Here is a 25,148-nt window from a genome sequence, read left to right on the forward strand (position 1 = left end):
TCGTAGTTTTATCAATATCAGGCGATCAGACATTGCTATTACCACAACATCATAGAACATGTAGTCATTCCCACCACAATCACGTTCAAGATTATGGGGCTGCGTGTATAAACACAATCCCACAATGATGAACATTGTGATCTTGTGGAAACCGCTGTGAGTCAAGTTTCCTGGCTTGTGAAACGTGCTGCTTTTTTGTGAAACTTGATGAATTTTACCTCGTTGATTCTTGAATCATCGCTCTTTTGATTGGGCAGATCCAGTGGCTACACGCATTTCTCATATTGCTGTTGCATTATGGGAAACTTGCTAGTTGTTGCACATTTGTTCCTCCATGAAATATGCTATCATTCAAATCCATTGTTCTAGATTAGGACGAAGTGAAATGAAAATGCACAAATATGTAGATCAGACTGATTTCTCGAGTGCATTGCCTACTTGTTGAGAACATCTTATCTTGTTTGTCCATGATTTGCTAAAATGGACCTCAAGACCATTGAGAGCTGCTTCACACATGAAACACACCTTCATCTGAACCGTGTTTCACATTTTCTCTCTTGTCAAATGAGGTTTACAGGTAAAAATGGTACGTTGCAATTACATATAGCCTATCATTCTTATGTAATAGTTACCAGGTGAAGAAAACAAAGAAAAATCACACGAGTGTACTAGATATTATGTAAGAAACTTGCAGCCTTTCAGTCTAATTTGTTGGTTTGTTTTCAGATAACATACAGGGTGTGCATAAGAACTGCTAAGATGTCGTTTACTTTACCAGTAAATGTTATCAATAGCTCATGAGACTTCTGCCTAAACAGATCACAGCTTTATGGCAAAAAGAAGAAAATGAGAAACAGGAGAGAAATACATTTAAGTTGAATTGGACAAAATGGCAGCACATACTTTCCCTTACATTGAAATCTTCATTTGCAAATGTTGCAAATTCACTTAATCATCCATCACAAGGAGTAAAACCAAAGAATATAGTTCTGATGTGCAGAACAAGATTGTTGAGCTTCACAAAATAGGAAGAGGCTTTAAGAAAACAGCTAAACCATTGAAAATCCACATTTCCACCATTAGGCCAATAATTAAGAATTTCCAATCAACTAAAGATGTTACAAATCTGCCTGGAAGCGGACGCGTGTCCATATTTTCCTAATGCACAGTGCACTCTCAGAAATAAGGTACAAAAGCTGTCACTGGGGTGGTACTTTTTCAAAAGGTACACTTTTGTACCTATTAAGTTCAAATATGTACCTTTAAGGTACCAAAATGGACTCTTTAGGTACAAACATATACCTTCTGAAAAGGTACCGCCCCAGTGACAGCTTTTATACCCTATTTCTGAGAGTGTGAGGAGGAGAGTTTGAGTGGCCAAAGACTCTTCAAGGATCACAGCTGGAGAATTGCAGAGATTAGTTGAGTCTTGGAGTTGAGTCAGAAAAAATCAAACAGCACCTACATCACCACATGTTGTTTGGGAGGGTTTCAAGAAAACTTCTCCAAGCTGGATTCAGATCAAACTCTATTATTAGACACGACTGGAACTTCAAATGGGACTGGCTTCTATGGTCAGATGAAACTAAAAAATGAGCTTTTTAGCAGCAAACACTCAAGATGGGTTTGGTGAACACAGGGATAGAAAGTACCCCATGTGTACAATGAAATATACTGCTGTATTTTTGATGTTGTGGGCCTATTTCTACGGGAGGTCCTGGATATCTTGTTTAGACACATGGCATCATGGATTCTATCAAATACCAACAGATAAAAAAATCAATAAGTGACTGACTCTGTTAGAAATCTTATAATGGGCCATGTTTGGATCTTCCATCAGGACAGTAATCCAAAACAAACATCAGAATCAACAGAAAAACGTGTCACTGAGCACAAAACCAAGCTTCTGCTGGCCATTCCAGTCCTCTGACCTGAACCCTGTAGAAAATGAGTGGTGAACTGAAGAGAAGAAGCACCAACATGGAGCTGGGAATCTAAAGGGTCTGGAGTGATTCTGGATGAAGGAATGGTCTCTGATCTCTTGTCAGGTGTTCTCTAACCTCATCAGGCATTATAGGAAAAAACAGAGCTGTTATCTTGGCAAAAGGACGTTGCAATAACTGGGTGCCAATAATTGTGGCCAACATGAACTAGAGAAAGCATTTATTTCACATTGGGATTTTCCCCCCACTTTCAATCGTTTTACTTCAATGATAGGTTAGAATTTTGTGATTTTTAAAACAATTTTTTAATGAAAAATCAAAAGGATAAACAATGTAGACTTGTTTTCACAGCCGCCTTTGCTCATATTTACCAAGGGTGCCAATATTAGTGGAGGGCACTGTATTTGCAAATGTTCCCCACAACTAATGAGCTTAGTTTTGATGCTATATAAGAATGAATTTATTTTGATCTAATCTTATATAGCAACAAAAATAAGCTGTATGTTAGAAATTTCCATCTAGTAACATATGTATTTTTCAACAGAATTAAGCTATAACTCAGACTGAAAGAAAAAATACATTCAACAGATTCGCTCAATTCAGGTTTATTTTTGCTTTTATAATCAATAACTCACTGCTTAACATTGACATTAGTTCAGTGTATTGTTTCACAGAGTGTTTAACCTATGTTGTCAGTGCAAACTCACTTTTCTTACAGAGCTCAAACTCCAGAAAACACTCCTCAAACATTACACCTTACACCTTACTTTAGCCGAAAATTACTCCAAACGGAGGGCACTTGACATAATAGCACAGCCTGACACATCGACCATTACACCAAACACACATGCTCATTAACTGCCCAAACGGCAGTTGTTTTGGAGCGGTGATCTCTGTTATTTAAGACACTTCTTGTTAAGTATGACCACAGACTTCAGATAGTTAGGTTAGTTTGCACTTTAGTTTGATAGGTATACATTTAGTCAATAACCAAAGAAGAGCTCCTTTGATTTTACTACTGGAGAGAAATTGGGTATTGTCATGGCTCAGTCAACAAGCAGATAATAAAAAAAAAAGATTTAAAAACATCTTAGTGCAGCATGTAGCTAAATGTGTCTATCTAGTGTTTGTTTTACATTGGTTGAATGAATCCATTCAACATCATGTATGATTGGACATTTGAATACTTTGGTTTCCAAACCATCTTAAAATATGTATTTTTTTTTAATTATAATGACAGTAACTGAGGTGCAAAAACTGCTATTGACTTCATTCTAAAGCTGTACTGTCAAAAAAAAAAAAATCTGTTTGTCTCATTGAGGAGGCATCTGAAGGGAAACAAAAATAATTTTTTAAAAATAATACACAAATACACACAAAATATGAAAAAAAAAAGTTAACGGCCCAAAGTGTCTGTCAAGGGTCACTGGGCAGCGTCTTAAAGCACATTTCTTTCGTTAAAACAAAATAAAGATTGGTAAAACATCACATTAAAAGTGCAAATCCTCATTAAAAGAAACATTTTCAAAAAGATAAAAATCAAAGTTGTGTGTGAGATGATACAGATTTCCCCAACAGTCTGATTCTTTTGTGCAAAGTGTAGTCCATCCAAAATAAGTCTTCAATGGCTCACAAGTTCATGTTCCTACTGTCTGAAGTAACACACGTCAGCCATGGCTGCTGTGATTCTGTGAGAATGGACAGATATGGGATTTAAACAAACATTCTGCAACAAAACTTTACATACCTCACTATCATGGGCAGGGGGCGCTATTTATTATGGAATCACACTTCGTTTACAAAATTTAGACATCATTATCTATACTAGAGAAAAGGTATAAGTGGTGTGGAAAAAAATTTAATTAAATTAAAAAAAAAATTAATAAAAAAAAAAAAAAAAAAAAAAAAGTGTCTTTACCTCTGGGCCTGGTATCCTCCCTGACACAGGTTTACTAAAGCATACAGGTGTCTCAGAGCATATTCATACTGCAATAAGAGAGAAAAGACATCACACACACAGCAAAGCACAAGTAAACCATGCAGATGAAAGAGGACAAGGAAGCCTGTTCAGGCTGACTGTTGGTACCTCCTGCTGGTGCCAGTTAAAGCAGTGTTTCTTGTAGTGCTTGACAGCAGTTTTATAACATTCATACTCCGTGAGTTCTTCACGTCCTTCCAGGTAATCCTGCACTTCCTCTTTCTCCTGCACCACATGCTCCACGATCTTACGCATGGTATTACCAAGCAGCTCCCGCACCTACACACACACAAACAAACATAAAATCCATTATAATATGATCACCTTGACTGAAATCTATGTCACATACATCACTTACAGTATACGTTACATACACTAACATTTAAAAGTTTGGGGTCAGTAAGATTTAAGTTTTTGAAAGTAGTATTTTATGTATTTTATGCTCACCAAGGCTGGGTTTTTCTTTTAAAAAAAAAAAACAGTTAAACCTGCAATTTTGTTTATTTAAAAACATTTTAAAAAGTAAATTTCTGTGATGCCAATGGAGAATCTTCAGCAGCCATTACTTCAGTCTTCAGGGTCACATGATCCTTCAGAAATCATTCTAATCGCTGATCTGGTGAATCATTTATGGATTATCAATGTTGAAGTCAGTTGTGCCGCTTAACATTTTTGAGGAAATCATAACTTTTTTAAATTTTTATTTTTTTTCTCAGGATTCTTTATTTAATAGAAAGTTCAAAAGAACATCCCTTATTTTAAATGCAAATCTTTTTGTGACATTATAAATGTTTTTACTGTCAGTTGATCACTTTAAAAGGTAGTGTATGTATTTTTTTCAAAAACGCTTTAGAAAACTGAGTCGGGTCAAGTACCAAAACAAACTTGTAGCCAATCAGCAGTAAGTGGCGTGTCTACTCATGATGCAGAGGAGAGCGCGCTCAGTGCACATGACGGACATTAGCCGAGCCAGGCATCAACAGAAAGATAGAGATGGCGGATAAAGCACAAAAGAAGAAAATGTCTGTGGAACAAAGGGCGGCTTACACCATGTCTACACTGGACACGACAGTTGACGTGTCGTGCCACAACAGTTAAAATCTGTCTACACTGGACACAACAAAGTGACCGTTGAAAATCATTTGAAATTTGTGTCAATGTCATAAATATGTAGATTTGTCGTGTCGCGCCATGCCGCATCGAGTGTAGACAGCATCACTGATTATAATGACTTCCATAGTATTTTGTTCCAGGTGTAGATATGGTGTTATGATAAGGCAAGAAGTAGGACCCGTGTTAATATCGGATCAGCTTTCCAGCGCTGGAGAGAACTCAAGGAACGGGAAGGCCTGCGATCAGACGCCGAGGTTGCTTTGTTTCTTCTCGATAGGTGAGTAACATTGGTTTTGCTTTGTTTCACAGAACTAATAGTTGCCTGGGTTGCGTACGTATGTGTGAGGCAGAGCTATCAAAATAGGGGCAAGACCCTTTTGGGGAAGGGGTGTGTTTGTTTTGGTGATTTGAAATATCAACATTGGCTACAAGAAATCACTTGCTTATTTCTTACTGAATAAAAGCATTTAATAAACAGACACCAACTTTTTGAACAATGAATTAACTTTTAACATTTAAAATAAAAGAATAAATAATTATCTGTTTAAATTGTTGGGTAAAAAGCAGTGTTTCAAACCTGTAGATGTTCGTGGATTTCTTTCATGTAACCAACAACGGCATTAACGTCATTGCTCTTCTGGAGTTTTCGCTTCATGATTGCAAGGGGCACATCAGGGCTGCTCATGAGGTCATGTTCAGTAATCACAGGCAACGACACAGGCTCTGGTGCCTTATCAAGACCTTTCGAATTACCCTGGAACGCAATCACCCTCATGTGGGAGAGCGTCTAAAACACAAACAAACCAACAGTTACATTTGGCAAGTACAGACATGCAGACAGTACTCAGAACAGCATTTCTGCTTTTATCAAACACTTCCTTGTCAATAAAGTACACGTGACTATAAACAGAAACTTTCTGAATTAGCCGGGAATGTGAGACATTCAGCTATTTAATAATTAATTACTTTGCAGCACAAATAATTCAGCCTTCACTAATGCTGATCAACCTTGCAATTGGTACTTGGTAGTGTAAAGACGGTGCTTTTTCCTTAATGCATGTGCTAATTGTTTTTATGCCATGGACTGTCTGAATACTCAACACTGGCAGGTGTTGATTAAATTCGTTGAACTGCACAGGTAGTTCCAGGTCAGTTTAATCACGTTCTATATTAATGCGCTTCCTATAAACATTGGTAACCATAGTAACATACAGTTACAGTTGAATAGTAATACAGACGAAAATAACCGTCATCTTTATCGTTCCGGTCAAATATTGCAGCGCAAATATTATTAACATCTTTAATATGTGAATGCTGGGAAATGACCATGGCATAAACGGGATAATCAACGGCTAGCTGTGCATTAAACAATTTGAATGCACGACGTGGAGGCGAAGAACCCGGAGAGTGGTTGCCTCCGCGTAGTGCATTCAAATCGTTTAATGCACAGCTAGCCGTTGATTATCCCTTACATATTTACTAAATGTCTTTTACATCTTAGACAGTGTTTGTGAGTGTATTACCTTGTTTCCATACTGCATCACATGGCTGGTGTTGGTTTTGGCCTTTACGATCTTGAACTGTTTGGCCAAAGTCTCTTTGCTCAGATCTTCCTAAAGAAACAAACACACAACATCATTTAAAACACTTTCCTATCATCTGGTCTGCGTGACTGCGTGCGAGATGCTCTGCTATCAATATGATCAATCTGCTCATGCTGAATAAATGCTCTTCTTTTCTATCTTTCTTAAATATGGACCTAAACAAAGTTCTGTCAGATGTGTGTACTAACCACATCGGAGTCTTCCATCCAGTTGACGCTGTACCAGTCTCCCAGGTAGGTGTCTCTGGCCTCATCATAGTAACAGGCATATGAGGACTCATCAGAGTTGGCAGCGGTGGTAGCATAGACTGGGATACAAAGAGAGAGGAGACAAGGATTACATGTACAGTGGGGCAAAAAAGTATTTAGTCAGCCACCAATTGTGCACGTTCTCCCACTTAAAAAGATGAGAGAGGCCTGTAAATTTCATCATAGGTATACCTCAACTATGAAAATCACATTGTAGAATTTTTAAAGAATTAATTGGTAAATTCCTCGGTAAAATAAGTATTTGGTCACCTACAAACAAGCAAGATTTCTGGCTCTCACAGACCTGTAACTTCTTAGGGAGCTTTCACACCTGCCTCATTTAGTTCGGTTGAATCGTACTAGAGTTCGTTTTCCCTCTTGGTACGGTTCGTTTGGGCAGGTGAGAATGCAGCGGGTGCGCACCAAAAGCGGACCAAACAAGCGTACCGAGACCCAGCTGAAGAGGTGGTCTCGGTCCGCTTCCAAACGACCTCTGGTACGGTTCGTTTAAGGTGTGAATATGAACCGGCCTTGATCCGATCCAACTGCAGAAAGCACGCTCAGAAAACACACAGCTCGCGCATATAGTGCTGTTGTTTGCATTTCAATCGCTTAAATCACTCGTTTTCAAACCGCAATGCTTAAAAACGCGTGCAAATTATGAGTTTTCGTGACCATAGCGCCCACAGCAACGTGACATGAGTGCACTAAATAGGCTAAAACTTGCCGCAAAGCCCTGGCAAAAGTTACAATGAATGTGTCTTGGGAAAATAGTAAGGAGATATTTTAATTATTTATTAATAAACTAGTGTTTTCTGAGTCAGTGTCACAAAGATGAAGTTAAAAATCCTGACTCGCATCTCCTCATTGGACGCGCCTTTAGAAAGAAATGCATCTTTACGGATTATAATGAAAGAGTTTTTGTTTTGGATATGATTTATTTCGCTTTGTAGAAATTCAAAGCTTTCTATAGATATATTCATCATGTCTGTAAGGAAAACATTCAGTTACGGTTCATTTTTGACGGGAAGCGCATCCTATTAGTTTTATTTATTTTAGAAAGGCACGTTTTCTTGATATTGTGAGTGCACACAAATAAAAATATACCCTTTACAGTTCCGAACGATGTATTATTATTATTACCTTTATGAGCAACAATTACGGCGTATTTGTATGATGTTCTGAAGCGCGCTTCAGCTTCCACTCTCCGCACAAACGATATGATGTACGCCTAGCGCACATGTATCTATGTAAATGTTTAAACTAACATTTTGATATGCTTTGAGTATTTCATGTCTATAGATTTTATTTTTGGCAAGTTGTAATTACAACATTGTATGACATGTCTCATATATGATGCTCATAAGTTTCTTCATATTGCGTTTTTCTCTCATGACAGCAAATCAGTAAAATAATAAAAATTGCACTACGAAAGACCTCCATGATTAGCCTGTTTTTGCACTTCCTGTTTTTCCCTGCTTGAGAATTTCTGTCCAATGAAAGGATGACCTTAGCACACGTGTGGTTGTGTTTACAATTTCTGGTTCACTTACAAAAAGGGCAGTGTGAAAGCGAACCGCACCAAACAAACAAAAAAAACATTCTATTTGGTCCGGACCAAAGCAAGTGAACTATCGGACTTTCCTGGTGTGAATACACCCTAAGAGGCTCCTCTGTCCTCCACTCGTTACCTGTTATTAATGGCATCTGTTTGAACTCGTTATCAGTATAAAAGACACCTGTCCACAACCTCAAACAGTCCATCTCCAAACTCCACCATGGCCAAGACCAAAGAGCTGTCAAAGGACACCAGAAACAAAATTGTAGACCTGCACCAGGCTGGGAAGACTGAATCTGCAATAGGTAAGCAGCTTGGTGTGAAGAAATCAACTGTGGGAGCAATTATTAGAAAATGGAAGACATACAAGACCACTGATAATCTCCCTCGATCTGGGGCTCCACGCAAGATCTCACCCCGTGGGGTCAAAATGATCACAAGAACTGTGAGCAAAAATCCCAGAACCACATGGGGGGACCTAGTGAATGACCTGCAGAGAGCTGGGACCAAAGTAACAAAGGCCTCAAATCCTGCAGTGCCAGGCGTGTCCCCCTGCTTAAGCCAGTACATGTCCGGGCCCGTCTGAAGTTTGCTAGAGAGCATTTGGATGATCCAGAAGAGGATTGGGAGAATGTCATATGGTCAGATGAAACCAAAATAGAACTTTTTGGTAAAAACTCAGCTTGTCGTGTTTGGAGGAGAAAGAATGCTGAGTTGCATCCAAAGAACACCATACCTACTGTGAAGCATGGGGGTGGAAACATCATGCTTTGGGGCTGTTTTTCTGCAAAGGGACCAGGACGACTGATCCGTGTAAACGAAAGAATGAATGGGGCCATGTATCGTGAGATTTTGAGTGAAAACCTCCTTCCATCAGCAAGGGCATTGAAGATGAAAGCGTGGCTGGGTCTTTCAGCATGACAATGATCCCAAACACACCGCCCGGGCAACGAAGGAGTGGCTTCGTGAAGCATTTCAAGGTCCTGGAGTGGCCTAGCCAGTCTCCAGATCTCAACCCCATCGAAAATCTTTGGAGGAGTTGAAAGTCCGTGTTGCCCAGTGACAGCCCCAAAACATTACTGCTCTAGAGGAGATCTGCATGGAGGAATGGGCCAAAATACCAGCAACAGTGTGTGAAAACCTTGTGAAGACTTACAGAAAACGTTTGACCTCTGTCATTGCCAACAAAGGGTATATAACAAAGTATTGAGATGAAATTTTGTTATTGACCAAATACTTCATTTCCACCATAATTTGCAAATAAATTCTTTAAAAATCCTACAATGTGATTTTCTGGATTTTTTTCCCCCTCATTTTGTCTCTCATAGTTGAGGTATACCTATGATGAAAATTACAGGCCTCTCTCATCTTTTTAAGTGGGAGAACTTGCACAATTGGTGGCTGACTAAATACTTTTTTGCCCCACTGTATGGTATTATTTATTTACACACAGCAGCATGTGTGATGGTGTTAAAAAAACACTTACCATTAATGTCAACCGGCAGAGGTTTCATCATAGAGCCAGATTCACAGGCCTCAACATAAAACACCATCTATATGCGCAAGAAAGGATTTATTAAAAAAAAAAAAGAAAAAAAAAAGACGATTGTATCTTGTGAGCAAATACATGTAACAGTCACCTTCTTGTATTTGTTGTTTTGATGCATGTACTTGATGGTTTCCATCAGGTCATCTACATGAAGCTAAAAAACAGAGAAAAGTAGAAGAATGATTTACTGTTAAGTTTCTACAGATGAAAGCCATCTTACAACATTCCTATTAATTTATAAACATGTCATGCATAAGGAAGTGAAGCAATAACTCCCCCACTCGATGATCATGCACAATTACTGGAAAAGTTGTCAGTGCAGCAAGTTGTCAATGCAACTCACAGCTAAACCTTCTGTGAGTTAAATGTGTTACTCATTATATGAGATCTATGTCAGCTGACCAACTTCAGGAGTATCTTCAGAGGCGGATGAAAAACTGAGATCATCTGGGATTTTTTTTTTTTTGGTTGAAATTAATATATATTTTTAACTATTTACTTATGTTGATTATATAATTTGTAATGAAACTAGAAAAATATATAAAATAGAATCATTTACACTAGTGGTCTTAGACTTTTGGAAAGAACGGTGTAGTGTGCGTAAAAAGGATCTGAAAGGATCTGACTCAGCTAAATGACCGCAGGAAGCAGAAAGTGCTTACATCATCATTAGGGAAGGCCAGCAGACCTGGGGCTCCGTGATCAGTGAAATACACAAACACATGATCATTTGGACCACTGCCAGGAAAAAAAAAATAAAAAAATACACTGAGAGAGGAAAGTATATCATAAGACCTGTTTTTCCACATATCTGACTCAACATGCACAAACAGAGACAAAAGAGACTGGGATTTCACAGGAACTGAGGACAATAAATTTTGTAAGACACTAAAATCTAATTTACATTTCAACAACATGCTAATGACCTCTAACCCCCCTCCTCTGCCACAGTTTTTAATGGGAACTTGCCTTTTCAGCACTTTTCCAGAGCCTCCCTTCACACTGGCAGCATCACCTTTCAACACCGCCAGGAAGTTCTGAGGAGTCACATCCTATATAACAAACACACAGTATTATTAAGTAGATGGCAAACACACCACTTGCTATGTCAAATCTCAGATTCAAAGGTGCACGTATCAACTCACGTCACCAGTGTAGTCCTTCAGCACTCCTTTGTAAACATCTGATCCATTGGGTCTGTTTATGACCACTCCAGGAGTAGGGTTACTGGACACAAACAAAAACACAGTCATATGAACCTCTGTACCGAAAAGGCTTTTGGTTTTTAAGGAGCAAAACTGGCAAATTGATTCTTAAAAGCATAAATATAAAAAGACCTTTCTTCTCAACTTATCAAACACGGGTTAGAATTTAACCCCTAAACCATGTGACTAAGCCAACTATCAGATAACACGTCGCTTTCTTTCATCGTTTAATTCAGCCGGAACACCTGACCTACAAAGGTTAAAGTGTGTGTGTGTATATTATATACATGTATATTTCAAATATAGATATTAAATTAAGACTATATTAATATTATATTCTTATTTAGACACAGGCTCCGTTCGGTTTATGAACCCTAAAAAGAAGCATACACTCCATATACATATATAACATACATATACTCCATATCGTAAATGCCACTATCACGACCATGAGAGAAAAACCTGACAAGTTACAATTCATGCATTTTTCCTGTTGGCAGATTAAGTCTTCTGGTGGTTAAATTAGATACGTGTGACTTCTGCAAAGGAACTGACTCAAAGTTTTGTTTCTGTGTGTGTGCGTGCGTGTGCGTCCATGCATCTAAATAATTTTTTATGTCTGCTGTTGGAAGTCAACACTTTACCAAAACGATTTAGGGGAAGTGCTCATATTGGTGATCGTGAAATTAAAAAAAATATATATATATCTGAAACCGCTAACAGCACATTTTCTACAGTCTGCGGCAATGAGGGTAAAGTCCTTGTTCTTCTATCGCTATTGCATTTGAGCAAAGTTACTCCAGGTCATGAATCATTTCTTACTAGGCTTGATCCAATATCTCTTGGTTTACCAGACCCAATCTCACTATACCAGTGGTTCTCAACCATAGTCCATGGTCACCAAACTTCCAAGGGGGCCCCCTCGAGAAATCTTAAATCTGAATTTATTTGTTAATATGCCTAAAAATAAACTCTCTTAACATGCTAAAAGAACACTAAAACGAAGATGTACAATCATTTTTTATAGTTTATTGATTTCAATTGAAAAAAGAAGTACAAGAGATACATATAAGCTTTGAATATTGTTTTTGACAAACTGAGGGCCTTGAAGTCAAAAAAGTTGAGAACCACTACGCTATACTAGTTTGTTTAAATAACAGAAGTCATACTCACTCAGGGCTCTGAGCAAGATCGTCATACATCATCACCACAATCTGCTCATCAGGAATTCCGTTCTTATGGACAATCTGGTACGCATGGCACACGTCGGCCTATACACAAACACGAATAAACATCTAAACAGACTTCAGATATGACAACCAGTGTTGGGCACGTTACTTTAAAAAAGTAATTAGTTATAGTTACTAGTTACTTCTCACAAATAGTAACTGAGTTAGTAACTGAGTTACATCATTATAAAAGTAACTAATTACCAGGGAAAGTAACTATTGCGTTACTTTTTAAAAAATGTTCAAATGTCAAATAACTTTGGATGCCCCCAATATTAAATATGTTAAATTAATGAAATGGACACTAAAGAGAATAAATTATTATTATAAAACATTGTACATTAATCTACACTATGTATCTACTGACACTTAGTATCAGTCAGTCAAGCATTATAATATAATGTTATGATAATTTAATATTATATGATGATAGAACTTTAGTAATTAGAATAACCAAGTATGAATGCATATTTGTCATCAATATAAAACGCACTAAGGATTAATGAGCTGCTGGGTTCATGAATATTAATCACGTTGTCTGCGTTCGCTCGAATTGATTTGCTGAAACAGGGACGATAATAGGTGAGCGCCAGCCAATGAGATTGTCGTTTGCGCATTAGCTCCGCCCACTACCAGAGAAACCGGCAGTTCTTAAAAGCTGAAGAATTCCAAAGGAACTCCGTTATTTTGACAGGAAAATACAACAAAGAATATCGTTTACTTCTGCATGTTATGAAAGACTCTCGTGCTCTGTATCTTTCTTTGCGTGCGTGTATATGAGAGAAAGCGACGGCCAGCGTGCGCCTTCACACTAGAGTTTATGGTACGTCAAATACAGATTCACTGCGCATCCATTCAGATGAACTGAAAAATTAAATTCTAATAATATAATATAGTAACATTTTATTGTCAGTAACGGTAACGGCGTTGTAACGGGGGAAACAGTAATTCGTTTGATTACTATTAGTAACGCCGATTATTGTTAGTAACGCCGTTATTCCCATCACTGATGACAACTGACTAAGAGTTTGGAAAAACCCATGTACTTTCTCCACCTCAAAGATCAGTTCCACACTCACCTGGTGTCTGTAATTGTACCAGCCATTCGAACCAGCCACAATGACGACCCAGTGCTTCCCATTTTCTGGCTGCTCGGCAGGAAAACCACTCACTACCAGCCCCAGGCTCAGGGCAAGACCTAAAACTGCTACTGTCTGTGGGCTCATCTCCGCAATCTACTGGGAACAGAGATGCAAAATAATCAGAGAAAAACACCATGCATGCTATTAAAAGTTTAAAGATTGTAAACTTCCTTTAAAAGGCATTTGTATTTGTCATACTACAAAAAGTACTTAATTTGATTTCATTTTGCTAAAAATATAATATACATGTATATTATAATATGGGTATGTTGTAAATACCCATTACAACCTTTATAGTTATGCAAATAACGCAGTGTTGACTATCACGTGACAAAACATGTCCTATATAAAGTCTGTTTACAGTAAGGCAGAGATAAAATATCAAGTGTTAAAAATGTTAGTGAGTTTTTTTTAGCAAAAGCTTCCCATTACTTTGAACATTTCATATTTACAAAAATCAACCGCAGTTAATTAATACAGCAATTTGTTTACTACTATAAAACCATAGTAATTCTCCTTCAAACAGAAAAAGATTTTGTTAAATGTCTCATTTTTAGATGAGACAAATACTACAAGTATCAAATACTACATTTAATTGTGGTAATAAATGACTGTAACTTTAAAAATGACTGTTTACTATGGTATACATACAAGGACATCAGACTACAATAAAACAACAGGCCACAGGGGGATTTAAACTGTACTCCCGTTAGCTGAATGCGGTATTTACCCTGGAGTTCATTAATTATACAAACCATAACCAAACAAAATAGGCAGGATTATTATAAAATAAAAATATAAGTAGTTTCTTTGCCCTTACCAGTTCTGTACGCGCTGCTCGAGCTGCCTGCACCGGAGCTATGCGACGCTTTATTACAAACAGCGCTACGGGGACGCATCCGTAGCAGCCAATCAGAGCAAACGGACTCCATGTGCCATCCAATCAGCTCAACACGCCTCAGTGCAGCATCCAATCACCTTTGACCCCTGGGCGGAGCCTCAACTGACCGCCTGACTAGTCGGTCATGTGCAACGAGTTGACTGAAAACAAAACAAAAAGAGAGGAAGCTTTTCAGAAGTATAGAAATGCATTGAAGTGGTCTGCTACTTGACAAGGAAAGTCTAACCGTTATGAAACTTCAGGGGAAATGCCTCAGCTCTTTTAGGGGATTTAATAATTGGTTAGAAAAAGTTTATTAATCATTTTTTGCTGAGAAGCCGCATCATAGATACCTGCCCTTCTTTTTATTTTACTATCTGGGCAGAAAATAATCGAGCACATGATCAGGTCATAAGTTTGTCATATGACTGCTGCACCCACGCATATTTTATAGCTGGGTGGGTCTCACCTGTTGTGCTGTTTTTACAGGTGTCGTAATACAAATCAGGAACAGAGCATGTCTGGATATATCTGTAAGCAGCCATTTTACATGCTAATGCTCACTGTTGTTTCAGATCAGTCTATAGTTATCTGTAGCTAGTACTGTTAAATTCCTTCTGCAGTGTTTTGTAATTTACTAATAACGATTCTCTATCTTTAGGCTAGCTTATTGAGACTGTAGTTTAATTATGAATAGTAACTAGTTACTGTAATAATATTACTTTTTGCAGAAACTAGTAGTGTAACTAATTACTAATAAGATTTCAGTAATAATATTATAGTTACCATCCATAAAACAGCTTAGTTACTTTTGATGCCTCAACCCTGCTGATTTAAAATCCAACAATCAAATAATTCCTAGATTTATTTTCATAATTTTCACTACTGGCACATGCATGCAGAGGTGGACAGTAACGAAGTAAATTTACTTGAGTATTGTACTTAAGTACACTTTTATATAAAAGTGTACTTTACTTGAGTACACTTTTATATAAATATCTGTACTTTACTTGAGTATTATTTTTTCTGGAAACTTGCGACTTTAGCTTCACTACATTTGAAAGACAAATATCGTACTTTTTACTCAACTACATTTATATCAAGGTCCCCAAGTAGAAAGTCGTTATATTTAGCAGTTTTTACAGTGTGTGCATTTTCAGATTCACTGAACCCTTTTTTTCTGCAAAAATCCGGCCTCCGATCTGCCAGGACCTTCCTGTGTTGCCAAGTGTTACAGTATTTCTAAGCCTGCAGTTTTCCGCCTAGCTTTGAATGGACATTTGGCTGATTTTTTTTCGCAAATCTGGCAACCTCGGGATCTTCCCCGCTAAATTAATGTAAATGTCTGCGCTACTGCACAGCTAAAAGCGCTCTAAAAAGGCATGTGTTAACTCATTAAAGCCCTTTGGAAAATTAACCATGTTTTTACTATAGTAACCATAACTATGGTATTTGCAGTAAAAAATATATATATATAAAACTTAGGCCTACTGGTAAATTGCTGCTAAAAACTGGTCAGGGAAGTATATAAATCTGAACATTATTTTATTGTCAAAACACTGGACATAAATACATATATATATATATATATATATATTTTTTTTTAAATTATTATTATTTTGTGCAAACAAATGATCAAAAAGTAGGCTAAATGAAAACTTTGGAATCTAAACTGGGAATCAATAAGAACTGAAATCAATTAGCAGAATCAGAATCGGAGTGGATAAAATTAAAACAATACCCAAACCTAGCCACATGTTGTGAAGTTCACTGATTTCTGAGCATTTTATGAACACTGATCAGTTGATGGCAAAATTAAAAAAGATGGTTATTTGGTGCAACCTTCACACCCGTGGCCATACTGAGAGAGTATGTTCCAGTTTTCTGAAGAGACTAAAGGTTTGTTTTCTTTTCAACGTTTGCTTTGTTTGCCTAAAATGAACCATATCATAGACTTCAATATCTCTTTGAAAAATAACTTTGTAACTTTTAAACAAGTATTAAAATGAGTTCAATGTAGTTGTAGGAGTGTTAAATATATACAAAAATAAAGATGATTTTCTTCATTCAGTTGTTCCATTTCTATAGGTTTGGTAACATAAAAGCTCTTAATTCCAAAGATAACACAAGCTAATCAGTGTATTCAGTAGGTTGCATTAGTGGCATAAGTATACAACAATGCAACAATAAAACAATGCATTTACTTTTTACTTTTGATACTTAAGTACTTTTAAAAACATGTACTTTCGTACTTTTACTTAAGTAAAAATCTGTCTTTACAACTTTCACTTGTAGTGGAGTAGTATTTGACCAGTGGTATCTGTACTTTCACTCAAGTAATGAAGTTGTGTACTTTGTCCGCCTCTGCATGCATGTGATGTCCCCAGTTCAGCAGGCAAGCTTGTAATATGGAAAAGCTTACTTTCAGCAGATAGAAATATTGCATTATATTGATTTTGTCAGGAAAAAAGATGATCTGAACATGGTTGTGTAAGTTGTGGCTTTACTTGACTCCCTCTTTACATCCCTCTGATCAGCATGTATTACTATAATTACTAATCTTTTTAGAAAATTAAACAGTTTCTTACAAACTTATGTGATTTTATAAAATACATAATGAAATATAATCATATATGGGTAACGGAGAAATTACAATTAGCTTCAAGCTACACATGACAATTAATGAGATTAATACAACACTTGTACTTGAATGCCACTATCAATCACTACTGAGTGTTTGTAATAACTTCTGACTGCGATCCAATGTGGATTTTGGTCAAATAATGAGGCAGAAATATGTTGTTAGTAACATTCAAGAAGAATTTTATCTGGAAGTTACACAGTTACAGCTTCTGTGGGGCGTGAAGAAAAAGTAATGTAACTAGTAGTGTAACTAATTACTGTTGCAAGAAAGTAATAAGTAAAGTAACAATATTACTTTTGAAAGGAGCAACTAGTAATGAGTAATATATTACATTCTTTGAGTAACTTATGAATTACACCTGTAAAACTTGAAATTATCCTTAATAATGCTTGATTTAACTTGGATGACACAAACCTCTTGGTTCTGGAACTCACAGATCACTGTGAAACCTTTGACACCAAATCTTAATTTATTACACCAGTATAAACGTCCCTCTAATATTAGAATTCACTGTAAATTCTTCTGCAGGTGTACATGTCTGTTTCACACGCAAGCTTCTTCCTCAAAAAGTCCCCTCAATATTTGAATAGATTTTCATATATGATCTCTGATTCCTATTATCAGAGACCCCGTGATAGTCTAAGGTATTTTAACAAGAACAGAAGAAAACAATTATATAATGTAGCATGTTTTGCTCAAGAAAAGCTAAATGGCTGGATTACTTACAAAACCTGGCTAATAATTTGAACATGAATTTCTAATTACTTTCATTACAATTTCTTTATACTTTCACTTTTTCTAAATTCTGCACTCGGCTCTCCTTGCCATATTTCAGCTTGGAACAGCAGTAAACTACACTTCCAAAATACACAAACAACTACCAAATCACTTCATACATGTCTCAAATCAAGTCATTCCTCCATAACAAACACACTTTGTAACATATAAACATTTATCAAAGCTTCATGACATTCATAACTATTTGAATATCTATTAACTAATGTTGCTGTATATTTTAAAATAATGCATCTTAGTTATAAATATTGTATGTTACCAATATCCGATAAAGAAAATGTAATTATGAAGAAGAAAACGCTACTCCACAATCAGGACTTATCTATAGTTTGTGTCATATTACGACATTACTGAGGAAATTCAGATTTTTCCTTCTGTCAATATGAGAGTACCTAAGTGTAACAGGACACCAGTTAAACAGGTTTAGCACACTGTGATATGTAACATTTTCCCAAAAGCTCTTTATTTTTCTATTTTAAGAAATCAGCTTTATTTATTGAGTGCTTTTCTTTATCTTAAAGACATTGTACCGATATACAGATTATGCCAGTGGTCACAGCCAAAGCAATGAATAACTGCACTTAATTGGTATAAAAAACATTAGTGTTTGGCAAATGGAGCCATTTCTTTGTTAATCAGTCAGTGGTTTGTGTCGTCTCATGACGTCTCATGGCTATCTGAAAGGGCAGCAACCTTCGTCCCCAAATCACATGAATACGAGTTCATGCCCTAAATACACTTCGATTCATCCTTCTCATAAAAGAACACCATCAGTCGCTCGGGAGCAGGACTAAATAATATTTATGCATTGTCTTTATTTGTCCTGTAAATGAAAAACAATATAACAAAATGTAAATACAATAATAAATATTCAAAGCCAAATCTTTTTACAGACACATTTATATATTCATACATAACTACATGTGGTTAAAAACCACTTCTGTCCTCAAGCTAAAGAAAAACTGTCAAAACGGCAGAAACGAATGTGTCGATGATTTCGCATTTTGCATTCCAAAGGCATCGGTAACCATGGCGATTCAAACCGTGAAGGAATAAATAATGTGTGATCTTAGAAAGTAGTGCACAGCTGCAAATCAAAAACAAAACAAATCATAGTGCAAGTTAAAGTTTCTCATAACACCTCTCTGTTATCAAATGGATCCTCAACAAAATAAACGAGGATGAAGAGTAAGGATGCTCTGTATCAGAAGCACCTGCTTCCTTTTTATCATCACCATCATCCTCACCGTGATCATCTGTCTTGGCAGCTAGTAAAACACAGTCTGTCACATGATTCACTGCATGTCCAGGGCAGCACTGTGCACCTGACTTAATTTGGCAGAAATACAAAATAAAACTTAATTATAGCTGTAATAAAAAAAAACTCTTCTCTGCGTGTACATCAAGCTCGGTTGTAGTGTTCCCTGTGAGTTTGCATGAGTTTACAGACAGCTGATGAGATGCATAGAACCTAAATAACAGAACGAAACCGCAGCTGCTCGTAAAGGAGAGAGAAGAGTTTACAGGAGCTGATCTCTCATGCAGCATATCTGAGGAACACAGCGCAAGGCAGCTTTCTGTCCAGATTTGAGCAAATGTGCTTCTTGCAGCTCGTGTGAGTGTGTATCTTCTCCATTTGCACGATTCCCTGGCTTCCTGCGCCCTGATCAGCAGCTGGAAGTGAGTGTGGCCTCATTCTTCCTCTGGCCTGACATTAGACGAGTGCATCCTCACACTTCTGCCCCCAGTTCAATCACTCCCGTCTCTATAATGGGAACCAATTTATCATCCACCTGGACCAGCAGGATGGTCTTATCAATGTGAGACCGACTAACCGGATCACGACTGCATGGCACCCAACGATGAACCACCTATGGAGAGAGAGTGTGCAGTAGGAAATTAGAATAGTACATCTACATTGTCATTTAGCAGACGTTTGTACGCTTTTAAATGCTTAACTGTCATTTAAAAATATCTAAAAAGTCAAGAAATATGCTTGAATTCTTGAAAAAAATCTATTTTCTTATTTTTCTTTTGATTTCAGTGTGAAATATGACATGGACTGTGGACATGTTAATCTGACTCAACCAACAAATAATGATCAAAATAGAACCAGATTATTCAATGATCATGCATTTTGAAAATCACCTGTCCCGTGGATCTCCAACTAAAATGGGCTCAGGAAAACTACAGAGACATCTAATGACATCCTAAATCATTCCAGGGGATGATGCAGCCAAATATGTGTGACCCATACACAAATATAATATGATACTTAATATTATGGTATTATGTAGCAACCATATGTCAATAATGTGTGTTTTTTTTTTATATATGCAACTTTATTAAAACAACATATATATACAAAAATCTGTTTATATATAATTTTGTAATAAATACATTTAAAACACTTATTACAAAAACATATAAACTACAGATTTTTGTATGTATGTTTTAGGGCTGTCAATTGATTAAAATATTTAATTGCGATTAATCGCATGATTGTCATGAGTTAACTCGTGATTAATGGCAACTTAATCACACATTTTTATTTGTTCTAAATGTACCTTAAATTAATACTTTTCAAGTTTTTGATACTCTAATCAACATGGGCATGGACAAATATGGATGCTTTATGGAAATGTATGTTTATTATTGTTGAAACCATAGTCAATATAGAGCATGAAGACTAGACATGGTTCAAAGGTCACAGATGTTTTTCAAAGAAAAACATTTATGTCATCCATACTCAGAGATGGGCACAAATACATCAAAATGTATTTAAAATAAAAATACAAAATACTGTGTGGAAAAATGTATTTAAATACAAATACAAAATACTGTGTGGAAAAATGTATTTAAATACAAATACAGTTTTTTGTATTTTGAAAATACACAAAATACATTTGAAATTGGCCATCCAGTGAAGTAACACTATTAAGGCCTGTTTACACCAAGAACGATAATAATTGTAAAGATAACTATATTAGTGTATTCTAAGTATACAATGCAGTTGTGTCATCTGTCACTTTAAATGCTCAAGCTCTTTAAAGCAGATATGATTCCGATTGGCTGTCAATGTTTTTATCATTCATCATTTTTTTGAGCTGTTATGGTTATAGTTGTGGTGTGCTGACTAGTGCTAATGCTATGTTCCCCTTGCTGGTGCTCTTTTTTACCTGCTGAGACCGGTATGCTTTTTTTCCCCCTACAAAAGCAAGATCACCTTGTTTTAATGTTAAAGTCATGCACATAGTAGTGCAATAACCATTTCATGAATTTTGTATGGTTTATACACAGCAAAACAGCATGTATTTGACTGAAAATCCAGAATCATCAACAAGCTAACTGTAAAGATAGCACTGTGAATGATGATATAGTTGTCAACAAATGGGATGCTACATTTTATTCAAAATTAAATATCTACGATTTTGGCTTTAATAAGATTTTCCCAGGAGACCTGGCGTCCTCCACGATTCCTATTCTTTCCAGCAGCAAAGCACTTGAATGCGGCATGCTTGTAATCAGGACTTCTGAAATTGTAAATAGGAAATTTTGATAGCACGTGAAGTCATACAGCTGCAGCTCACATGGCATGAAAGTGACATGTTTGAACTAGTTGATACAGGAAATCAGCAGTCTAATAAAGAGGTTGATTGGCAAAAAGTATTTTATGTATTTTGAAAATACAAAAATATTAAGATTAAATGTATTTAAATTAGGAGTGTCAACGTTAATGCGTTAACGCATGCGATCAAAAAATTTTAACGCGTTAATATTTTTTTAACGCAAATTAATCGCTTGATAAGGTTTGACCCCAACTTCTTAACCTTCCGCGCTGCGATGATGGGATCTATCATTGTGTGACGAGAGTACAGCGAACCAGTGTTGCCAGGGTAACGGCACAAGTGAGCTATTTTGAAAATACAGTCGCGGGAAAAATTACAGAGCCGTTTTGGGCTACTTTTATAATGTACTGCGTGTACATTATGTACCCAAAGTGTATATAGACAAATTGAAAATTTAAAAGATTCTTTTACTAATGTGTATTATACTTGGAATGTACAGTGGGGCAAAAAAGTATTTAGTCAGCCACCAATTGTGCAAGTTCTCCCACTTAAAAAGATGAGAGAGGCCTGTAATTTTCATCATAGGTATACCTCAACTATGAGAGACAAAATGAGAAAAAAATCCAGAAAATCACATTGTAGGATTTTTAAAGAATTAATTGGTAAATTCCTCGGTAAAATAAGTATTTGGTCACCTACAAATAAGCAAGATTTCTGGCTCTCACAGACCTGTAACTTCTTCTTTAAGAGGCTCCTCTGTCCTCCACTCGTTACCTGTATTAATGGCATCTGTTTGAACTTGTTATCAGTATAAAAGACACCTGTCCACAACCTCAAACAGTCCAACTCCAAACTCCACCATGGCCAAGACCAAAGAGCTGTCAAAGGACACCAGAAACAAAATTGTAGACCTGCACCAGGCTGGGAAGACTGAATCTGCAATAGGTAAGCAGCTTGGTGTGAAGAAATCAACTGTGGGAGCAATTATTAGAAAATGGAAGACATACAAGACCACTGATAATCTCCCTCGATCTGGGGCTCCACGCAAGATCTCACCCCGTGGGGTCAAAATGATCACAAGAACTGTGAGCAAAAATCCCAGAACCACACGGGGGGACCTAGTGAATGACCTGCAGAGAGCTGGGACCAAAGTAACAAAGGCCTCAAATCCTGCAGTGCCAGACGTGTCCCCCTGCTTAAGCCAGTACATGTCCGGGCCCGTCTGAAGTTTGCTAGAGAGCATTTGGATGATCCAGAAGAGGATTGGGAGAATGTCATATGGTCAGATGAAATAAAATAGAACTTTTTGGTAAAAACTCAACTTGTCGTGTTTGGAGGAGAAAGAATGCTGAGTTGCATCCAAAGAACACCATACCTACTGTGAAGCATGGGGTGGAAACATCATGCTTTGGGGCTGTTTTTCTGCAAAGGGACCAGGACGACTGATCCGTGTAAACGAAAGAATGAATGGGGCCATGTATCGTGAGATTTTGAGTGAAAACCTCCTTCCATCAGCAAGGGCATTGAAGATGAAAGCGTGGCTGGGTCTTTCAGCATGACAATGATCCCAAACACACCGCCCGGCAACGAAGGAGTGGCTTCGTAGAAGCATTTCAAGGTCCTGGAGTGGCCTAGCCAGTCTCCAGATCTCAACCCCATCGAAAATCTTTGGAGGAGTTGAAAGTCCGTGTTGCCCAGCGACAGCCCCAAAACATTACTGCTCTAGAGGAGATCTGCATGGAGGAATGGGCCAAAATACCAGCAACAGTGTGTGAAAACCTTGTGAAGACTTACAGAAAACGTTTGACCTCTGTCATTGCCAACAAAGGGTATATAACAAAGTATTGAGATGAAATTTTGTTATTGACCAAATACTTATTTTCCACCATAATTTGCAAATAAATTCTTTAAAAATCCTACAATGTGATTTTCTGGATTTTTTCCCCCTCATAGTTGAGGTATACCTATGATTAAAATTACAGGCCTCTCTCATCTTTTTAAGTGGGAGAACTTGCACAATTGGTGGCTGACTAAATACTTTTTTGCCCCACTGTATCCCTGGCAACTTAAGAACGGAGAGGCGGTTGTAACATCACAAACAACGTGAGTTTCAGCAGAGCAGCAGAAATAAACATGACAACAGCCACTATAGATTATATAAGATAATAAACACACGATTTCGATAGGATATGGTCTGTATGTGATTTGTTTTAGATTGTGTACATCTGAAATGCTAATTTGTGCAACGATATAAAAGGCTATAAATAGCATATTTTAAAAACAGTAAACGACCAAATTCCACATGTGATCGTAAAAGGAAGTTATTACAAACACTCAATGGTGGTTTGAAGTGAGTTCTGAGTAAAAGTGTAATAATCTCATAAATTGTCTTATGAAGCATGATGCTAATATTAGCTCTAATGCAGCTGCAGAACAGGTCCAATTCTTCTTCATAATGCATTTTGTCATAATACTTCATAAGATCGCAAGAAATGTTTTGTTGTATTTATTTAGAAACACTTTTGATAATAGTTGGGTAAATGTATACTGGGATTGAAGCGATGTGGCTTGGTAAACGTTTTATTGCCAGTTTAAAGGCTGATAATGGCTGAATAAAAACAAAATAATAATGATAAAAGAATAATAAGGATTATGTCTCATACCTGGCAGAAGTGTGAAAGGTTCTGTTTCCTTAAACTAGTTTGTCATGCATTTCTTTAATTCAACAAATTTACAGGTAAATCCTAGTATTTTAAATTTGCGATTAATCATGATTAATCACAGTCCACGACTGTGATTAATGCGATTAAATTTTTTAATCGATTGACAGCACTAATTTAAATACAAAATATATTTGATTTTTTTCAAAGGGCAGCTCACTTCTTCTGAACATGCAAAATGTACATTTATTATTTATTATTACATTTGTTTGCCTCTCTGTGCCCACATACTGTATTTTGATGCAGCTAAATTCTCAATAAAACTGTTTTTCATTTATATATTTTCACTGTTTCTGCTGTCAGACAACGGAATTAAATAGTGACTGAAACACGACCCATTAAAACTACATAACCAGTTCTCCTTTCCAAGATGTTAATCTGCACAAAAATCCTGATAATCGAGCCATCATCTGATGAAATCAAATACACACAAGATAATGACAATAGCTGTGCTGTGATTTCAGCTATACTTGCATGTAAAATTAGAGAAGCAACATTATATCTGTTTAACTGAAAGCGCTGCTCCTCTAAGGCTCGCTGAACAATGCAGAGAGAGAGAGAGCGAGAGAGAGAGAGAGGTGTGTGTGTGCGCTGGGACAGCAAGACCTTGTGCTTGCGCAGCAGTACCAGCGAGTCTCAGAAACTAAATAAGGTTTGGGCGAACACCAAAGATTTGTCTTTTTTGAAGAGGGGGGAAAAAGGCGCTAAATGGGTCTGCAAAGTTGCTAAGTTGGCAACACTGTGCATCTCCATTCCTTCAACAGAAAATGCGCGCTACGTTAATCGCGGGTTAATAAAATGAGTGCCGTTAAAATGAATTTGCGTTAACGCGCTAACTTTGACAGCCCTAATATATACAGGTGCATCTCAATAAATTAGAATGTCGTGAAAAAGTTCATTTTTTCTTGTAACTTATTTCAAAAAGTGAAACTTTCATATATTTTAGATTCATTACATGTAAAGTAAAGCAT

The 25,148-nt window shown here is 36.9% G+C and overlaps 2 protein-coding genes across 6 annotated transcripts in view; both read right to left on the reverse strand.

Moving 5' to 3' along the window:
• Positions 1 to 2,532: 2,532 nt before the first annotated feature.
• lgmn (legumain) lies at positions 2,533 to 14,527 on the reverse strand. Of its 2 annotated transcripts, none has more exons than XM_058796576.1 (14): positions 14,390 to 14,527; positions 13,507 to 13,665; positions 12,372 to 12,469; positions 11,139 to 11,220; positions 10,963 to 11,045; positions 10,656 to 10,731; positions 10,085 to 10,147; positions 9,931 to 9,997; positions 6,827 to 6,945; positions 6,558 to 6,647; positions 5,612 to 5,821; positions 4,030 to 4,200; positions 3,862 to 3,929; positions 2,533 to 3,631 (listed from the first exon to the last, which is right to left on the reverse strand). In XM_058796576.1, the coding sequence occupies exons 2-14, from the start codon at positions 13,651 to 13,653 to the stop codon at positions 3,589 to 3,591; spliced, it is 1,317 nt and encodes a 438-aa protein (XP_058652559.1). In that variant the 5' UTR covers positions 13,654 to 13,665; positions 14,390 to 14,527; the 3' UTR covers positions 2,533 to 3,588. The 2 variants fall into 2 exon arrangements, with proteins under 2 accessions (XP_058652559.1, XP_058652558.1); XM_058796575.1 differs by having other exon boundaries at positions 13,507 to 13,662; positions 14,390 to 14,486.
• Positions 14,528 to 18,683: 4,156 nt separating this feature from the next.
• The window catches only part of pcnx1 (pecanex 1), a 43,686-nt gene continuing 37,221 nt past the window's right edge, over positions 18,684 to 25,148 (reverse strand). For all 4 annotated transcript variants that reach the window (XM_058795559.1, XM_058795560.1, XM_058795557.1 and 1 more), the window contains one exon: positions 18,684 to 19,759. In XM_058795559.1, coding sequence (XP_058651542.1) covers positions 19,619 to 19,759 — 141 coding nt within the window. In that variant the 3' untranslated portion in view covers positions 18,684 to 19,618. The remainder of the gene's footprint in view (positions 19,760 to 25,148) is intronic.

Source organism: Onychostoma macrolepis, chromosome 13 (genome assembly GCF_012432095.1).
Source record: "Onychostoma macrolepis isolate SWU-2019 chromosome 13, ASM1243209v1, whole genome shotgun sequence".
Classification (NCBI taxonomy): domain Eukaryota; kingdom Metazoa; phylum Chordata; class Actinopteri; order Cypriniformes; family Cyprinidae; genus Onychostoma; species Onychostoma macrolepis.